The sequence below is a fragment of the Myripristis murdjan genome, chromosome 18 (genome assembly GCF_902150065.1).
Source record: "Myripristis murdjan chromosome 18, fMyrMur1.1, whole genome shotgun sequence".
NCBI lineage: Eukaryota > Metazoa > Chordata > Actinopteri > Holocentriformes > Holocentridae > Myripristis > Myripristis murdjan.
This window is the reverse complement of record NC_043997.1, coordinates 7,375,698-7,394,497: the sequence shown is the minus strand read 5'-3', so window position 1 is coordinate 7,394,497 and position 18,800 is coordinate 7,375,698. Positions and strand designations below refer to the sequence as shown.

Sequence of the window (18,800 nt, the reverse complement as noted above, 5' to 3'; positions counted from 1 at the left end):
TTCTTGGGATGTTAATACCCGAGTCGGCCAGCAAGAAGTTAAGGGGGAGGCGAAATGACAGGAAACAAGCTGAGTGTGTGTGTGCATGTGTGTGTGTGTGTGTGTGTGTGAGAGAGAGAGAGAGAGAGAGAGAGAGAGAGGGTTGTTGAAGAGGACAAACTCCTCAAGTTCAGGCACTCTTGATTGACAGCTTCCAGTGGAACACACACACACACACACACACACACAGAGGTTATCAGGCCATGCGAAGTGAGAAGTGACGTCCCCCTCCTCCTCCTCCTCCTCCTCCTCCTCAGTAACTCTTCCTCTCCTCTGTGGGAGGAAGCGAGCGCTGATCCTCGGTCAGATATCCGTCGGGGTCGAGGAGATCCGACTCCTGAACAAACTAAGAAACCCGGGCGGAAAAAATTCCCTCATCCGGGCCTGGAACATGTGTTCGAACGTGGCCTCGTGCGAGGCTGACCGACTTTCACATTTTTGGATTGTCAGGCGCTGTTGTTGGAAGAAACGCACGCATCTCGAGAACGTTTTCTTTCTTTTTTTTTTTTTTTATTAAAGGAATGAAAGGAGGAATGCCACTTTTTCCCATCGACATTTAATCCAACCTCGATTTTCAGTTTCTCTAGCTGACTGTATCCGCAAAAAAAAAAAAAAAAAAAAAAAAAAAAAAGAGTTGTTTTCTAAGTTTTAAGCGTGGCCAAGTACTGTGATGTCTTTTTTCTTGTTTCTGTTGAAGGTTTGGAGCGCTTTTCTGCTATCAAGCTCCTCGAAAATAAGCCTGAGGTGACCTGACAAAAGAAAAAGACACCAAAAAAAAAAAAAAAAAAACAGGCCCACAAACACAAGCTACATGGCCAGTAGCTGTTCCAGATCAGAGTTTTGCTTTTAAAAAAACATCTCTTATCCAAATGCCTCACATTTTCATACAGTTTTAGCCAAAGTGACACTAAAAACAAGTCAAAAGTTAAACTATAGGGTTGGTGTTTTTGAACCAAGGTCGTATTAATTATTATTAGTGGGCAAGCTGTTTGCTTGCACACTTACGTTATTCGACTTTTGGATTTCTTTCTTTACCCCGTTTTTTTGGACCGTAACTCCTCCTACAGCTTTCATTTTAGGCCCAAATAATGAATTGGGAAAATGTGCGGCCCGATTGGGAATAGCGTGCTATTACTTTTATAAGGAATCCGACTCACAGAATTCTCAAAATTCCAATTTTCCTGAAAATTTCGGCCATAGGAAATGAATGGCCAAAACTTTGGAAGGCTCCAGGGCCCAGAGCTTTGGACCTGTGTCCACGCACCAAATACGAAAAACGTGCGTCTTATTGAGAAGAAGCAGGATTTCGATTTTCAGACCGATCCGACATTCCGTTTTTCCGCAATTCCAGTTTGAAGTTGGAATTCCAGATGCAATACACACTAATGGAGTTGAGCTAGAGTGGCATTCCTGGCATTCCTGAGCGGCTAGAGTGGAGCAGCCCTTAAAAATCGCCTAAAACTTTTGTCTTAAACTTGCTCTGCTGGCCACAATTTTCACTCCACACAAATTTGGGATCAAATTGTAGGAAAAATAGTTGGGCTTTGAAAAATGTAAATACAAAAGCAAAGTAGCTTCAACTTTTTAAACTGTGACCCTTAACGAGGCAGGAGTGCCAGCTCTCTCCCCCATAGACTCCCATTATATCTGGAATGCAAAGTCTCAGGAGAGAAGCAGAAACACACACGTTTTCAACTCGCTCTAGGGTGGGCACTTTGGGGAGTTGGCGAATAATTTTGACACCGTTTGAAAGCCCAAAGCGTTACCTTTCTCATGATACATTTTATTTTCTGCTCGGAAACCGCGCGCCACGGTTACTCTTCCAGCTTGCCCACGCAGTTTCCCCAGAAACTGCACAATCCTGTAGTTATTAAACGTTTTTCCTGTTAGCTTTAGTGACGACACACTCACCTGTCTGCCGCAGCGTCTTGCTAGCTGTCAACAGCATCCAACAGGGCGTTCGTCTTCCTTTTCAGCCAAAATAAAAAAAACAAACTATAAATTCCCTTTTTGAAAACAAGAAAGAGTAAAATCCATCTTGAAACTGTCCACACACAAAAAAAATAGCTGAAAACTGTGCTTTCTAGCAGGTTTTATTTGGCTTTTAGCTCGAGCTAAGCTACGCTAGCTACAACGTTCTGTCGGTGTTGCTCTGCGGAAGGATACGATGTGCTGCGGCTGCTGCAAAAACTAGTCCCAAACATAGTAATGCTCAGTAGCTGTTCAAAACTTGTTCTGGATAAATAAAAAAAAAAAATGTAACAGACATTTGAATTTCCTACAGTATATTTGTAATGTTTTTGGAGAAGAAAACGAGTGTCTTGTTGCGCCATGTTGGAGGCTAGCATGACTCAGCAGCAGAGAGCTTCTCCCACCAAAGCTACAGGTGATGTTGTGCTGTATATTATCATCATTATTATTATTATTATTATTATCTACTGTTATTAATGATGGGAATCAATGTTTTATACAACATTTGTTGAGTTTTTGAACCCCACACACAATTAGTTTGTGTATTTGACAGTTGCTTCCAAGATTGTGTATGTGTGTATGTACATATGTGTACATGTATATATATGTATGTATGTATATATATGTGTATGTATGTGTGTATGTATATGTATAGAGTATATATTTTTATTTTTTTATTCAATACATTGTGTTTTTTGTACAGAAATTACAGATGAACAAATTATTTTCTGACTGATTATAATGAAATAGATGTTATAATGAAATAGAGATTAGGGGGTAGGATTAAATAAGTTTTTACATCTTCCTACTCTTTTTCGAGCATGTTAATGATGATAGATGCATTTTATTTTATTTTATTTTTCTTTATTTTACATTATTTTTTGGACCTTTGTTTTCTTATTTATCTTTATTTAGAATTGATTATTATTATTTTGTTTTGTTTGATTTACTGCTGTTTATGTTGGAAATATAGATCTCAATCAATCAATCAATCAAAAGATTTGACAGCTGCCTGCTCCTATAACCACACAAACACTCTCTAGCTGCACCTGACTGGACGAACGCCTCCCCCGTGGGCTGTCCTCCCCTGGATTTCAAACCGGACCAACATGGCGGCTCTTTTGGAAAGTTTTTTTTTTTTTTTAATTTTTGATATTACAAAAACAGTTCACCAAAGTGTGTTTCTGAAACCATTTGAGGTGAGAAATAAACCCTGCAGCTCATTTCAGATCGACGACGGTTAGTTTAAACGTCTCTCGGTAGTTTCAAGAGATGCTTGTAATTTGCATAAAGTAGCCTTGACCTCAACGTTATGCAAATGAGGAGACGCCGACATCTCTCGAAAGGCGATGCCATCAGAATGCATTGCACAGCTGCTTACATAGACAGTGAATGGGAACTGTGGAAATGACTGATCCGGTGGACACGTACCATAAGGCTCATGTTACCCACAGGCCTGATTTGCTGCCTGAATCGAAAACGCTACGAGGAAAAGGCACTAGATATCTGGCCACGGCTCAAAAACGCTGACTCACCTCCAGGTTTTAGAACGACTGAGGTGAAACACAGTCAAACCTGTCCTTTAACTCATGCCTTGTCATGCCTTGTTACAGCTGTTGCAGCTCTGCAAGATGTTTGTGTTTATTCGTTTTTTGCATCAGCATCGCAGCCCCTGTCCCCCCGTGCAGGAACGATGCGGGACAGGTGCATGATGGGAGCTGGGTGTCACGGCCCGGCCCCTGTAAGCCCTCAGCCTCGCTTCCCTTTGCAAACTTTGCTGTGACTTATCGCATGCAGCCTCGCTCTCTGTTTGCATTACAGCTGAGAATGAGTAAACGAGTGAGGCATGCTGACTGTGAACACGGGTTTACGAGCCTGTCAACAGTGTGTGTGTGTGAGTGTGTGTGTGTGTGTGTGTGTGACCATGTACAGTGTGATAACAGTGCGGCACAGTGCTGATTCCTGCTAAACAAAGACCAGATGTAGAGCTGGAGAAAGAGAGCGAGAGAGAGAAAGAAAGGAGGAAAGATAAACCAAAACACAGCTCGCCTTTAGTTTACTTTACCAAAAGGAACTCACCCACGTGTGTGTGTGCCTCTGTGTGTGTGTGTGTGTGTGTGTGTGTGTGTGTGCCTGTGCAAGCTACAAAGCTCCTCTCTCCTTTCCCTCTCTCTCTCTCTCTCTCTCGCTCGCTCCTCTCTGAATTTTGTGTGGGCTCCGGCAGCGTGGCCAGCATGTAGGCAGAAGCACACGGCTAAATAATCAATAGAGCCGGCCCGGGCCTTCCTCGCTCGTCATCTTCACTGCGCCGCCACCGCCGCCTCCCTCGCCTCAGCGCAGATGGAAAACACAGAGAGGATACCTTTCACCAAAACAAGAACCCTGGAATAAACGTCAAAAATATCTTGGAATAAAAAAAAAAAGCTTGGTCTAAGTTTACCTTTCTCCTCTAACATCTGTGGTAATCCTCAAGTTCCTGGTGTTTCTACCACCTGTCAATCAAATAGCATGGGCGGGGCTTGGATTTCCCATCAGTAAGACTTTGGTGGCTCTGTTGCCGCTTACACCAACAACCTCAGCTCTTCTTCTTCTTCTGTTTATGACAAACAAACCTTGAACTGCTTAGCAACGTGTTGAATGACGACCGAGAACGAAGCGGCTGCAATTACCAGGGAAATATGCATCAGATGATTTCTATTAATTGGGGCTGCAACAAATTATTTTTTTTTCCACGGCTGATAATTCCTGCGATCAATCACTTAATCAGAATCAGGATCAGGATCACAGTTACTTCATTGATCCCCGAGGGGGAAACTGGGTCAGCTGCAGTTTCTCAAAGTCTCAAGAGGAAAAATATATATGAGCATAAATGAAATTACAATAGAAGAGGAAAATGATATAAAAGCATATGCACTAGAGATAGTATGTGCATTATGTAAAAATATGTGCATCAATCCCACTTGGTGCATTAATCCTAACTTGTAAAAAAGTATGTGCATTATGTATAAATATGTTTTTTTAATCCTGCAATGAAATTTTTACTATATTCATCATACATACACTGGGGTGTTGCATGATCGTTTAGAGTATAAAGTGTGAAAAATAATGACAAAGCTTCATGGGAAATTATCAGATCCCATAGTGATGCCTTCAAATGTCCTTAGTTTGAAAAAAATATATATATATATTAATTTTCTAAAGATATGGACAGAGAAAAGGGAGATAACCTGAGAATTTTAGTCATTTTAGTGAAGCTGGAGTCAGGATTTCTACTGCTACTTTCTACTTTCTACGTGACTGAAACTATGAATCGATTATTGGCATTACACTCAATTCATTTTGATTTATCGACCAATCATTTCAGTATTAATAAATGCAAAAATCTGTGTTTGAATGGAGAGCTGAGACAGTGAGAGGCTGACGTGAGCCAGGTTTCTGCACTTGGCGCTCTCCTTGTTTTGACAGCAAACGAGCAGTTAGGTCAGAATGTAAATAAATTTATACATTTTTAAACGCCTTCTTGCTGAAAGATGTACTTTTGGCGAGGCTTTTTTTTTTTTTCCTAAAGTATACTGTACGTGTAACACTTCAGAGTCAAGCTCTTCATTTTGTGGACGGCCATAATGAGCGGTTGGACAGACCAGGCGGCCCGACAGCAGCACAGCCGCCTGGGAAACAGCTGCAAGCGAGCTTTGTTACGTTATTGATTTGGCATTGATCGGTATTGAATCCTATTGTGTTTTAGTAACGTGTGGCAGGTTTATTTTAGGTTATTGATCGCTATTGTGGAGCCTTTGAGTTCTTGAAAGCCTCACGCTTTCCACACAAAACGGTGTTTTCTCCACGTCCTGTTCGTCTTTGACATGATCTCAGCCCACGGGCGGTGACGTGCACCTGGAACATCGCGGGTTCAACCCCCAACCAATCAGCCAAGTGTCCAATCAAAGGGCTTTTAAGCAAAGACACTGCATCTCTTTTCTATTCGCTGTAAGTTAGAAGACAGGGGTCGCCGTAGGCCCTGGGAAATCCTTGAAATATTTTGAGAAACATTAAATAAAGTCTGCAAAGTTTCTGGAAAATGGACGGAGGACCTTGAAAGTACTTGATTGTTTTTTTTTTTTGTTTTTTTTAAACGCAGCATCCAGATTCCCAGTGTCCTTCACAGCCTGAGGACAACCTGTGATGCAGATTTGTGTGGATACAGGAGCAGGTTGAACATGATTTCAAGGTTTTTTTGACTTGACAAGACTGTAGCGTAAAACACGAGGCCTTTAGGATGTCTGATTTGGGTCGATGTCATATCTCAACCACATAACATGACAATAACGTGCCAATTTTTGAGTCCTTGAATGTCACCAAACCCATAAAGTCAATTAATAATCCTTGAATTTGATGTCTAATCCTTGAATTTGTTGCCTAAAATCTAAAAATCAACAACTCCAAACTTTTGTCCACCTTCTGTGCAGGTGCATCGCAGGCCTCAGACCTCAAGCCTCTGCCCGGGCTTTTATTTTTTAAAGTCATGTGATGTGAGAAAACACCAGCAGCAGGAGGTAAACACACCGGGAGGAGACAGGAGTAAAGTGACAGGTAGGACAGTCAACTCCAAAGCACGCATGACATCTCTGCTCCACACACACACAACACACATTCCTCTCTCCACACCCACCACGCTGCCTTCAAGTGCTCCTTGTAAAAAAAGAAAAAATCCCACTTCAAGTTCAACTTCAAGTTCAAGTTCAAGTTCAAGTGCAGTTCGGAAGTCTCAGAGAGGACTTTTGTCAGGCGGCCAAGCGCATCGGAAGTGAAAAGAAAAATGAATCTCACAGCTAAAGAGGATTTTTTTTTGTTAGTTTGTGTAGTTTTTTGGTGGCTGATGTTTCTTTTTTTCACGTTGGGAATCAAGCAGCTCAGTGCGAGAACGCTGAAAATCTGTGTCAGGTATGTACCTTTGCAAGCCTTGATATGGCAAAAACAAACATGAGTGACACATTAAAGTTAGGCTACAACAACACTAGTTCTTATTTGTATGGGTTGCAAATTCTTCAGAAAATATGCACCTAGATTTAATCCAAAGTAATCCAAACTACCAGAGTGAGAATAAAGAGTAAATTTAAGGATATATTCTGCTGTTAATCCAATTATTCTCCTCCTTAGAGGTTGTGTTCACACTTATTGATGCTTTATGAAGATGCACAGCTGCAGAATATGTCAACTAATTGGAAAAAAAAAGTGCATTTCAACCAAGCAGAGCTTGACTTCAACAGAAAATTCAGATTTCCCCAGCCATAATTCACCGCTTTCAAGAGGTTGCCTAATCCTAATTATGATATTTCCTGCAGCACATGAAGGCAGGGCTGCTCTCTACCAGCTGACAATAATAAACCTCCCAACTCCAACTCACTCCCACCCCAAATAAATCTATCTGCAGATGGACCGAGCACAGTATGACTAATGCTGTGATGACAATTCAGCATTTTGCAGCGCAGTGGATTAGAAAAGCTGGTGATCATCACGGCCACAACCACAAACACAAATACGACCACAAATCAATCCTCCCGGTGCCACAGAGAAAGAAAAACACAGGCAATTTGCGCGTTTGGCCGTCACCAAACCCAAGTGGGACACCAGCACACTTTGCCAAAAGACTCATGCCAGCCCAGAACAAGGTGTCTGGGCTCTGTTGCGGCGAGCATAAGGTGGGTAAAGTGAGTTTTGGGGTGGGCTTTCACCCTCCTGCCTTACTTCTTGGCGGAGGTTTGCTGACCAGCTCGGCGACGTGCCGCTGCAGGCTGACCACTTTGCCCTCCAGCGCGCCGGAGCGGTGGCAGATGGACACCAGCTCTCCCTCCAGCTCCTCCAGGATGCTGACCGAGTGCCGGGACAGATCCGAGAGCTGCCGGAGCACCGAGCACAGGGTGAAGCTGCACACGTCCACCAAGTCTCCCAGAATCGGCCCCGGGCGCTCCTCCTGCAGCCTCCTCCTGCCGTCGGGTTTGCACACATCTTTGGGAAGTATCGTCCGCTTGCAAAAGGGCATGGTTTCCCCTTCCCACCTCCTCCTCGTCCTCCTCCAAAAAAAAAAACGTCTCCAAATTTGTTCAAAACACCCTCCAGAAAAGCCAGTCAAGTTATATCCTTGTGGTCCTTGTGGCTGTCGCCGGCGCAGAGACGCATGCTACGGATCCAGGCGGAGAGAAAGTCCGCCGCTGTTGGAGAGGCTTGGAGCGAGTTGCGCGTCGTGCGCCCTCATTGTTTTTGACTGTGAGGGCTTTTTTTTTTTTTTTTTTTTTTTTTTTTTTTGGTGGAGAGGAGAGTCTCAGCTGCGGCGGAGAGCACAGTCAAGTCAGCCCGAGGAAAGCAGGGCACTTCCGACAGCAACTTTCAAATTGAAAGCTGCACGGAAGGCAGCGTTTCAAGCGTTTTTGCCTCCGCGATCCAAAATTAAAGCGGCAATAAACACCAGCCAATCATATTTCGGTCCTCCTTTTCACAGAATACATAAGCCAGATAGCTGGAGAGGCTTGTGAAGGATGGCAGAGCCTGGGAGACATATGGTAGGGATGTCACCTGGGAGGAAAAAAAAAAAAAAAAAGTCCATATCTCCACACTCCGCTGTGAATGAAACCAGTGAATGAAAAAGAGAACCGAGTTAAAGTTCATTTATTTATAGAGAGCCTCGTCACAAACATATCTCAAAGGACTACAGTTGCCACAGTAACTGGAAAATTACTTAAAAACTGATGTTACTGAAGACAGTCCTGTTAGTTTTCAGTTTTATTTTATTTAATTTTATTTAGGGAGTTATTCATATTAATGTCAGAACGATCAAATTAGTATTTTTAGTTGATTTTTGTTTTATTTTTCCAATAGGAGGTACACACATATCTAGATAGATAGATAGATAGATAGATAGATAGATAGATGGATAGATCTACTAAATAAATAAAGATATTTTCAGTAACTTTTATATCTAAAGTTTGACTTCATATTTAACATCATGAAGTGTGTTTTGGTGAAATATCCATTTGTACACAGCCTGATACAACTTTTTTCTTTTTCTTTTTTTTTTTTCCAAAAGTGACATGCTTTATTTTGAAGGCTAATGAGACTAACTCCGGGTCTCATTCGGTCTGCTTTGACGCAGCGGAGCAGAGAGCAACAGTCTGGTGTTTCCCAGAGAGAGGAGGGCACCTGGCTGGAGGAGGAGGAGGAGGAGGAGAGAGGAAGAGGGGGATGGAGGGAGAGCAAGAGGAAGAGGAAGAGGAGAAGAGTGACGAGGAAGATGAGGAGAACTACCTTGCGCTTCTTCCATCACTGTTCAAAGCACTGTGTGTGTGTGTGTGTGTGTGTGTGTGTGTGTGTGTGTGTGTGTGTGTACATGTGTGGGTGGGTGGGTGAGTAAGAGTAAAAGTGTGAGAAAGAATGAAAAAGTAATGGAGAGAGAGAGAGAGAGAGAGAGAGAGAGAGAGGGAGAGAGAGAGAGAGAGAGGGAGAGAGAGGCTGTGCGGTGGAAAAACAAAGGGGAGTTTTAACAGCTGCGTCTGGAAATGGAGAGAAGAAGAATAAGAGGAGGGAAATTCCTCTGCAGAGTTGGAGGTGAAATGAAACAGTGCAACACACACACACACACACACACACACACACACACACACACACACACACACACTAATACACTACTCCTACTCTATAAAACTACATACAGGTCCACACCTCCACACCAGACTTTATTCTTACACTGCAAAAAGTCTCAGCTCGTCATGTGGGCCAGAGTCAGCCTTAAAGTCTCATTTCTCTCAAAACAAGGAAACAAAATCTGAAAATATTCCAAGAAAAAAAAAAAATATGAGAAATTTACAAGAAGATTACAAATAAAAAAAAAAACTTGGATATTCTCCGAGATTAAAGTGGTAAATTTCTGCGATTAATGAGAAAAAAAATCAGAAAAAAATAGTGTTTCTTTTCTTTTCTTTATGTCTTTTGTCATCCCACTGCAAGGGTTTTTGTTTCCTAGGATGGCGACGGATGATGACGAAATAGTGTTTCTTTTCTTCTGTTTATGTCTTTTTTCATCCCACTGGAAGGGTTTTTGTTTCCTAGGATGGCGACGGAGGATGACGAAATAGTGTTTCTTTTCTTCTGTTTATGTCTTTTCTCATCCCACTGGAAGGGTTTTTGTTTCCTAGGATGGCGACGGATGATGACGAAATAGTGTTTCTTTTCTTCTGTTTATGTCTTTTTTCATCCCACTGGAAGGGTTTTTGTTTCCTAGGATGGCGACGGATGATGACGATGAAACGGCTGCCCCAAATGTGAATTATTCCATCCCTGTCCTATGAGAAAATAATTGGCTCGTCCACACCTCCCTGTCCAACTGAAAACAGGCCAGCGTGACGTCGCTCTTCATCCTCCTCCTCTCCCTCAGTGATCACCAAAGCCAACCCCGGGTTCTCTCTCGTTTTCGAACAAGCTTCGTCCGCTTCCTATTGGATGTGGCGCTGTCCATCTGGCGCCGTGCTGCGCTGTGATTGGCTGGGAAGTACATACCTGCGAGTCTGGAGCTCAGCAAAAAAAAAAAAAAGACAGTCCAGGCAGACGGCAGGGTCTCTGCATACACACACACACCAACACACGCTGCTAGTGGCTCAGACGTGATGACTGACAGGGATTATTTTTATGTGAGGAAAATCCTCATTCTGGCTTTAAAAAACAGCCGATAACAGCTAAATTGAATCGTCATCTGTATGCTGACTGGTCTGAAAATGAAACGTTAAAGTGTTTTTAAAAGCCTATCATATCAAAGAGATTGTGTTACGTTGAGCGCTGTGGTGAACTGATGGTTGAGGAAACAGGATTTCTGATGGACTGCAGCATTAGATAACTGGCAGCACACAAAGTTTCCCACCTCAGTTGTGAGGTAAGTTCAAAAATGGCCTCCGTGGGAATAAGGTCACTGGGTCACATGTCAGAAAAATGTCTCATAATAGCACTGCGTTTTAAAATAGCTTGAGGTTGGCAGCACTCGCTCTGAGAAACTGGATTTTTTTTTTTTCTGTCGGTTCACTTTTATTGAACAACTCCCACTCTTTTGCATGGGAGAATGCAGTTTTCCCGCTTTTTTTGCACACGCCTGAACACATCCCTGATCCCAGCCAAGCTTCTCTGGTTAACCAACATTTCAGAGCGGATTTTTTTTTTTTCCTCTTCCTTTCCCACAATACAACAACAAGTGCACAGCGAAGGAAAATGACAGACCCAAAAAAAAAAAAAAAAACCCAAACATGTCAGTGTGTTGTCCCTTTAAGAGAAAAATCAAAGCGGAGGCTGATAAGCGCTGTGGGACGGCCCGAGCATTCAGGGGCTCCCCCGGATTTTTTTTTTTTTTTTTTTTTTTTTTTCAAGACAGGGTGGAGACGTGGAGGGGACAGCACGGGGCCTCTGACTTCATCTGTGTGCTATCCTCCCTCCCCGGCCTCCTCTCGCCTCTCAGCAGATTTCCCCCCAGCCAGCTCCTCATGTCATCCGCCGTAAATCCCAGCATGACTCGTCCCCTGAACGCCTCGTCTCATGAGAAACGGGAAAACGATTGGTACTAATGAAGCAAAAATGAGACATGACAGCTATTTTTGTACTTTTGTGTGACACTGCCTCCTGATCCAGTGAGAAACAGACTGCCAATGACATTTACTTTGAAGGGAAAAGTCCTTGCATTAATCAGTGAGTCAGTACATGGAAAACAGCAAGATTATGGTGTTTTTGGGGCACTTTAACAACCTCCACGGTTCATCGTGATTTTCCTTTTGATTTTTGCTCATGTTATCGTTTTGTGATCTTGTTCAAAGTCCTGTTTTTTTATTTCTTTTCTTTTTTCCCAACTTTTGCACATATTGTTTCACAGTGAAACTCTTCGACTTACACAAGCTCTCTCACACACCGAGAGCCGCGCAGCTCCACTTGAATTTATCGCTCATGTGACATCTTGGCCCGCTCCTTTGCAACGCTTTCCAGGGCGTTCGAGTCTCTCAGCGACTCTGGAGCCCCCTAAAAAAAAAAAACCCGTTCCTCTCTGGTCGAGGGTTGTGAACGCACCCCCCCCCCTCCCAAAAAAAGCACATCTGGTCCCTGCAGCCCCCCTCCTCTTCACCCCCGGGCCTCTCGGCAGCCCCTCCCAGACGTGAACTTGGCCTACCTAAATGTTTTTGTTCGTGCAGTCTGTCTCTGTGCAATGTAGAGGGGGGGATGGAGAGAGAGAGAGACGGAGAGAGAGAGAGAGAGAGAGAGAGAGAGAGTTTCAACATAAACTGCCTTTTATTGACACAATTGAAAACATCAACATGAGAAACTTATGAGAGACAGAAGGAGAGCGAGGGAGGGAGGGATTGTGCATGTGTGTGTGTGTGTGTGTGTGTGTGTGTGTGTGCATATGACATAGAAAGAATGTGGACATAAACTGTGTGTGTGTGTGTGTGTGTGTGTGTGTGTGTGCGAGGGAGAGATAGATTGAAAAAGACAGTGAGAGAAAAAGAAGAGAGAGAGGAAACATAGGGCACTGGCTACATTACATCATCCATTCGGTTGCCACGGTGACGACACACCAATCCTATCAACACTTCAGCGAGGCAGTCAGTCAGTCAGTTGGTAATCAAGTCCGCCAATCAGACTGTTAACGAGCCAGTCAACGAGGCGGCCAATCAGAAGCACCGTCACAACCATCAGGCTGGCTGTCAATGGATGCGGTCGGCCAATCAGCTGCCAGATCAGTCAGCCAGTCAATCACATGGAAGCAATTGATTGGAAACAGCTGTCCACACCACCCCCCCCCCCAACACACACACACACACACACACACACACACACACACACACACACACACACACATCCTCCTCCTCCTCGTCTTCCTCGCCACCTCCACCCAGATGACTGAGCTCATTGTTTGAGAAGCCCCGCCCACTTCAGTGCTCACACAGGAAACGCTGCACATTTACCTCTGTAACCCCCCCCCCAACACACACACACACACACACACACACACACACACACACACACTTTTTCTGTCACTCGCTCTCCTTCTGCTCATTCATTCAAACCCAAAAGCTCTTATGTTTGTGTTTTGGAGCTTGAATCCAATCAAACCTTAATAAAAAAAAAAGGAACAGTTCACCTAAAACACATAAAAAGGGCCATTTGTATTTGCTTGAATGCCTGAATTTTCTTTCGCAAAAGGGAAAAACAGGAGCCATGCACTGTATATGTGAGGAATTCATTTGCCTTGTGTATGTTTGTTTCATGTTTTCATATTTTCATATTTTCTTTTTCAGTCTTTTTCAGCGAACTCGCATGCAGGCAGCAGGAGTGGGCGCTTGTTTTGGCTTTGGCTGCGCCTCAAGGACTCGTGAGGGTCACCCGGTGATTCCTTCAAGGACCGATGCCGCGTTGACGGACTTTCATCTGTATTGATGTTCCTGAAAAACTCTATAAAAACATAAATAAAAAAAGACATTTTCTCACTCTCCTCTGGTGAAATCTGTCCATCCATTTGCGCTTGTGTGATTTGGCGAGGTTTCCAGTCTGCAGAGTTTTGTCGGGTACAAAGGCCACCAACAAACTGCATCTATGTGCTTTTAATTCTTAATTCAATTTCAATTTTTCAATTTTATTTATTTATATAGCCCAGAATCACAAATTACAAATTTGTCTCAAAGGGCTTTACAGGAAATTCAACATCCTCTGTCTTTAGACCCTCACATCGGATGAGGAACAACTCCCTAAAAAAACCCTTAATCCTCGTTTGGGGTGGACAGATAGTTTTCCTGCGTTTTCGGGCAGGAATTAGTTCCAAACAAAATTCTCTGCAGATTGGAAACCTCACCGAATCACACAGAAAATACCAGGATGGACAGGATGGAGGTGTTTGGATTCGAGGTGGATAGATAAAGTTTTCCTCGTGTTTTTCAGTTGCCAACAAAACTCACCGACTCAAAGGGCTGTGGATTATGACTATATTTCCTCAATCCGACTGAAATTATTCTGACCAGAGTTTCCAGCGTCACTGTTCTCATGGACGATAAATAAAATAATCTGATAAAATGTGTGTTTACATGCCACAAAATCAGAGTAGGACTGTCTTTGAGAAAGTGGCTCCACCTGCTGAGAAGCCTCTAATCTGCAGGAAATATAAATATAATCCAGGCTGAGTCATGTTCTGTAGTGGTGGCGCCCCCATCAGGTCGACTGTAAAAATGAACCCTGGCTGCTGGTTTGGGCTTTTATTCTTGTAACAGGAAGCCTTCAGACTTCCCCAGCAGCTTTCTGATTGGCTCGATGGCTCTCTGGATTCTGGCAGAAACTCGTCTGAGCGACTTCGTGGTTTCCGGCCTTTCAGCCGCGGAGCCGCTCAACAATCCTTTACAGATTATAATCTGCACAACAGAAAAGTTGTCATCGTCCACGGAGCGGCTGTGTTTCCGTCCCTCCTGGAAACTCGTCCCGTCGCCTGATGTTCCCCCACGTGGAGCAAACATGAGCAGAGAGAGCAGATTTATTCCCACCAGACAGAAACCAGCAGATTATGAGATTACATGCTTATTAGGTGCTAATATTTTCCTATTGAACAGATTATCAAAGGTTTACAGCAGCCCTCTTAACCTGGATAAATATTCCTTCTGATCGCTCCAGTCTCTTCTGATTGAGGAGCTTAAATGAGGCATTTTTATTCTGATTATTAGTGGAATATTAGGGTCCATGTAAATACAGAAAGAAATGTCCCTGTTGAGTTATTCACATGTAATTTTTTGTTGATTTAAGCTCCACAAAACCAAACAAAACCCATCCAGCTGCAGTGCACTGCGGTGAAGGGCGACAGACTGGAAACCTCACCAAATCACACAGCAACGGCCTGGAAAGCTCCACCACACAAGAAATCAGAGGAAAATCTATTTTGCACACCTTGCCACTTTCACTCTTCTTCAGTTTTTCCTCGAAGAGTGAAGCGTGTAAACCAGAGACTGATGAAGAACAAGAAATGTGGTGTTTTGCCTCTCCACCTGCTCGTGTAGCTCAGGTGAGATGCATGCTGGGCGGATGCAGAGTAAATGCATGAAGGAGGGTTTGATTTCCGCGGCGGCTGTCAGTGTTTTCACTTGTAACGCCGGATGAATGCAGCAGGCGGACGTTTGCCTCGGATATATTTAGATCGATTTAATCTCTGTTGTGTGTCTCCTCCGCTCGGAGTGTGTTCCTGCGCCGCCGCCTGGCTGTCCCGATCTCTGTGTTTACTCCTCTGTAAGCCGCTCGGACAGATTCGCTTTCTTTTCTCCTTTCTTTTCTTTTTTTCTTTCTTTTTCCTTATGTATTTCCTCTGCAGATCATTTATTTCTTTAGCTTTGCACACCATCCAGCCAAATGCACTTCAAAGTCTCTGCGTGCATATGTGTGTGCACCAGAGCAAGTGTGTGTGTGTGTGTGTGTGTGTGTGTGTGTGTGTGTCCGTGAATCAAACATGTTTGTTGTTCTGCTCACAAGGGGATGCAGAGCAGGACCGGAGCAAAGCATGCGTCTGGCAAGTCTCATATTTCAAACGTTCAAAGACTAAATGTGTGTGTGTGTGTGTGTGTGTGTGTGTGTGTGAGTGTGGTATTTGTTTACAAGAACTGGTCCCAGGCTTATAAAAATGGGGACAAATGCTGCCACATTCGATTTGTTATTAAACCGCAGAACCCCTGAAAGTGTTTTAAACCTGGCCTTTTGTTTCATTTTCGCTTTCGTTTTCGTGCGAAGAAACCGACTCTCGCTTTGCTGACAAAATTATGTCAAGGTCAAAGTCGGACCGACGATTTCAAATTATCTGTTTCAGCTCCAACCTCTGACACAGTTCTCCACCATAACAAGTCAAATTCAACGTTTAAAATCTTGGTTTTCTTCAAACAAGGTAAAAAAAATCCACTGTGAGAGGAGATAATCCCACTCGTTTCCAATGCAGTTTCACTTGTTTTAGTATAAATGTGTTGAAACAAGGCAGAATAAATCCAGATCAGCTGCACCAGGATCAAGAAAATGACTTGATTCAAGAAATTCTGGAAACAAGTTGATTAGCATTGAAAACAAGTGGGATTATCTCATCCCACTGGCAGATTATGTTTTTAATTTGTGTGCAAAAACACAAGTTAAAACACTGAAGGCGTTTAAAACAACTCAGATGTCGGATTTTCTTTTTTTTTTTATGTTTATTGAATATATTTTAAAATACACTAACATTTCAGGCACTTGCTCTCTCCTAGAGGAAAAAGAAACAGGAGTATGAATTAAAATAATAATAATTAAAAAATATCACTGGAAAAAATAAACCGCATTAATATAAAATTATTAGAGGATAAAAACACAACACATCACTCATTCACAGCCCAGATTTACCGTTTTAGGTAACACTTTACAATAAGAGTACAACAATTAACGTTAGTTAATGCCGTAATAAACATTAAGTAACAGTTAATAAACATTAAGTAACAGTTAACTAACAGTTAACTAATGTATCTAAGAATCATGTACTAATGCTGTTCATGCTAAGGTATTAATTTATATGTTATTTAAGGGTTATTGTAGATATTATTAACATTAGTGAATGCCATAATAATCATTAACTAACAGTTAATTAACCATTACAGCATTAACTAACGTTAACTAACGTTAATTGTTGAACTCTTATTGTAAAGTGTTACCCAGTTGGGTAACGTTTTTTCATGTTTATAGGTGTAATTGCCTTTATATATTCTTTAAATACACAAAAAAAAAAACGTAAATCGTTGCTGGTTAATGTGAAAACACAGACGGCCGAGGGAAATTTGTCGGAAACCGTCGGTAACGTTAAAAAATCTAAGTTAGCTCCACGGTGCTACCAGCTAGCAGCTAGTCACAAAGAGGCTGGTAAAATCCAAGAGAGACGGTAAAATATCTGTTAAATTGTTGTTAGTGTGAAATATAAACATATGTCACAGATTGCACCAGTACACCTCAAGTTATTCATTAAAATAAATCAATAAACATTTCTATAACGATCCCTTTCATACCGTTAGCATCGACGGCTGCCGTGTTTGATGTCGTCAGTGATTTCAAGTTGAATTTAATTGATTTTTTAAAAACTCAGAGCTCGTTTTTTCTGAGCTGCGAGCTGTCTTCAACGCTTTTTTGAGCTTCTGTGACACTTTAAATGGGAAACTTGACCCAAAATAATCCTAATGCTAGGTAGGCTAACGGCTAGGCAAATCCTACTGTGGCGTATTAAGACGTACATCATATAAACATCATGCAAAGGGTGTTTATTATTTATTTCACACTCATAAATGAATGGATCTCAAAAATCCAGAAAAATCAAACGTTCAGATATTAATGAATTATTTTTAGTTCGCGACAAAAATTAACAAGTAGCTAACTAGCTTGTGTGCTAGCTACCTTCCCGGCTAAATTCAAGGTGTTTTAAAAGACAATTATGAGTGAATTTTATGACTGAAATTGACTTGACTTGTTGAGATTTGGCATTTCTACTCATTTTTATTCCTATTTTATTTTATTTTTATTATTATTTTATGTTCCAGTGTGACTTTATTGATTTTGTGGTCTTTTCCCTCGACCGGTAAGAAAGTGAAGGTAGGCGAAACAAGAGGACGCTCGGTGTTTTACTGACACTGAGAGATGAACTTCACTTCACTTCTTCTTTTTTTTAATTTTAATTTTTTATTTTTTTATTTGTTCTAAAAATGGATATTACAGTGTTTTGGAAGGTAACTCGTCAGATTTACTGTCCTCACACACCGTCCTCGCAGTTCCCAGCCAAGGATGATGGATCACTGTGGTGTACGGAGTGTCAGAGAGCAGCACACACACACACACACACACACACACACACACACACACAGAGAGAGAGAGAGAGAGAGAGAGAGAGAGAGAGAGAGAGTCCTGCGGTGTGTGTTGTTATGGTATGTGTCGTGTTGGAGAGGTGAGGCTGGAGGCAAACACACAGGGGAGAAGAGCAACACACACACACACACACACACCATACACCACACACACACTGGCAGGTGAATCTGATGGGGGATCAAGCCCTCTCTCTCTCTCTTTCTCCCTCTCTCTCTCTCTCTCTCTCTCTCACACACACACACACACACACACACACTCACAGTGAGGAGGTGTGTGTGCAGGCCAGGTTTCTGCAGCGCGGAGCAGGTTGGATCCCAGCAGTCACCATATGGACTGGTACTGAAGTCAGAACAGAGAGAGAGAGAGGGAGAGAGAGAGGGAGAGAGAGAGAGTGAAGGGAGGAGGAATGGAGAGAAAGAAGGAGAGATTAGGTAGGAAGGATGGAGGAAAGGAAAGGAAAGGAAAGGTGGAGATGGAGTTGAGAGAGGAAGGACTGATGGAGGAGGAGAGCGAGATGGAGTGAAAGAACGAGGGAGGAGGATCGGGGCTGGAATCGCGCTGCATTCAGGTCAACTCCAAACTCTGTAAAAACCAGCTCCGATTTGACAAAACTGAACAATTTCAGTTCAAGCGACATCAGACCACAAAACAACAACAACAACAACAACAACAACAACACCTTTATCACTACAGCGCTACAAGACCGTAAGCAAACAGTTAATTAAATACTAATATAAAATACAATGAAAAAACAATAGTAATAAAGATAGTAAATCAAACATTAAAATCAGCAAAACATGAATAGATAAAATAAGAGATACAATACAACAAAAGAATTACAAGCCGTAAAAAACAGTAAACAAACAGTAAAATCAATTTAA

At 42.5% G+C, this 18,800-nt stretch overlaps 1 protein-coding gene across 1 annotated transcript in view; it reads right to left on the bottom strand.

The window, feature by feature from the left end:
- Nucleotides 1-8,286, bottom strand: part of nhsl2 (NHS-like 2) — a 212,234-nt gene extending 203,948 nt beyond the window's left edge. Inside the window, 1 exon segment of the mRNA XM_030075541.1 lies at nt 7,756-8,286. Within this exon segment, the coding sequence (XP_029931401.1) occupies nt 7,756-8,050 (295 nt within the window). The 5' untranslated portion in view covers nt 8,051-8,286.
- Nucleotides 8,287-18,800: the final 10,514 nt, after the last annotated feature.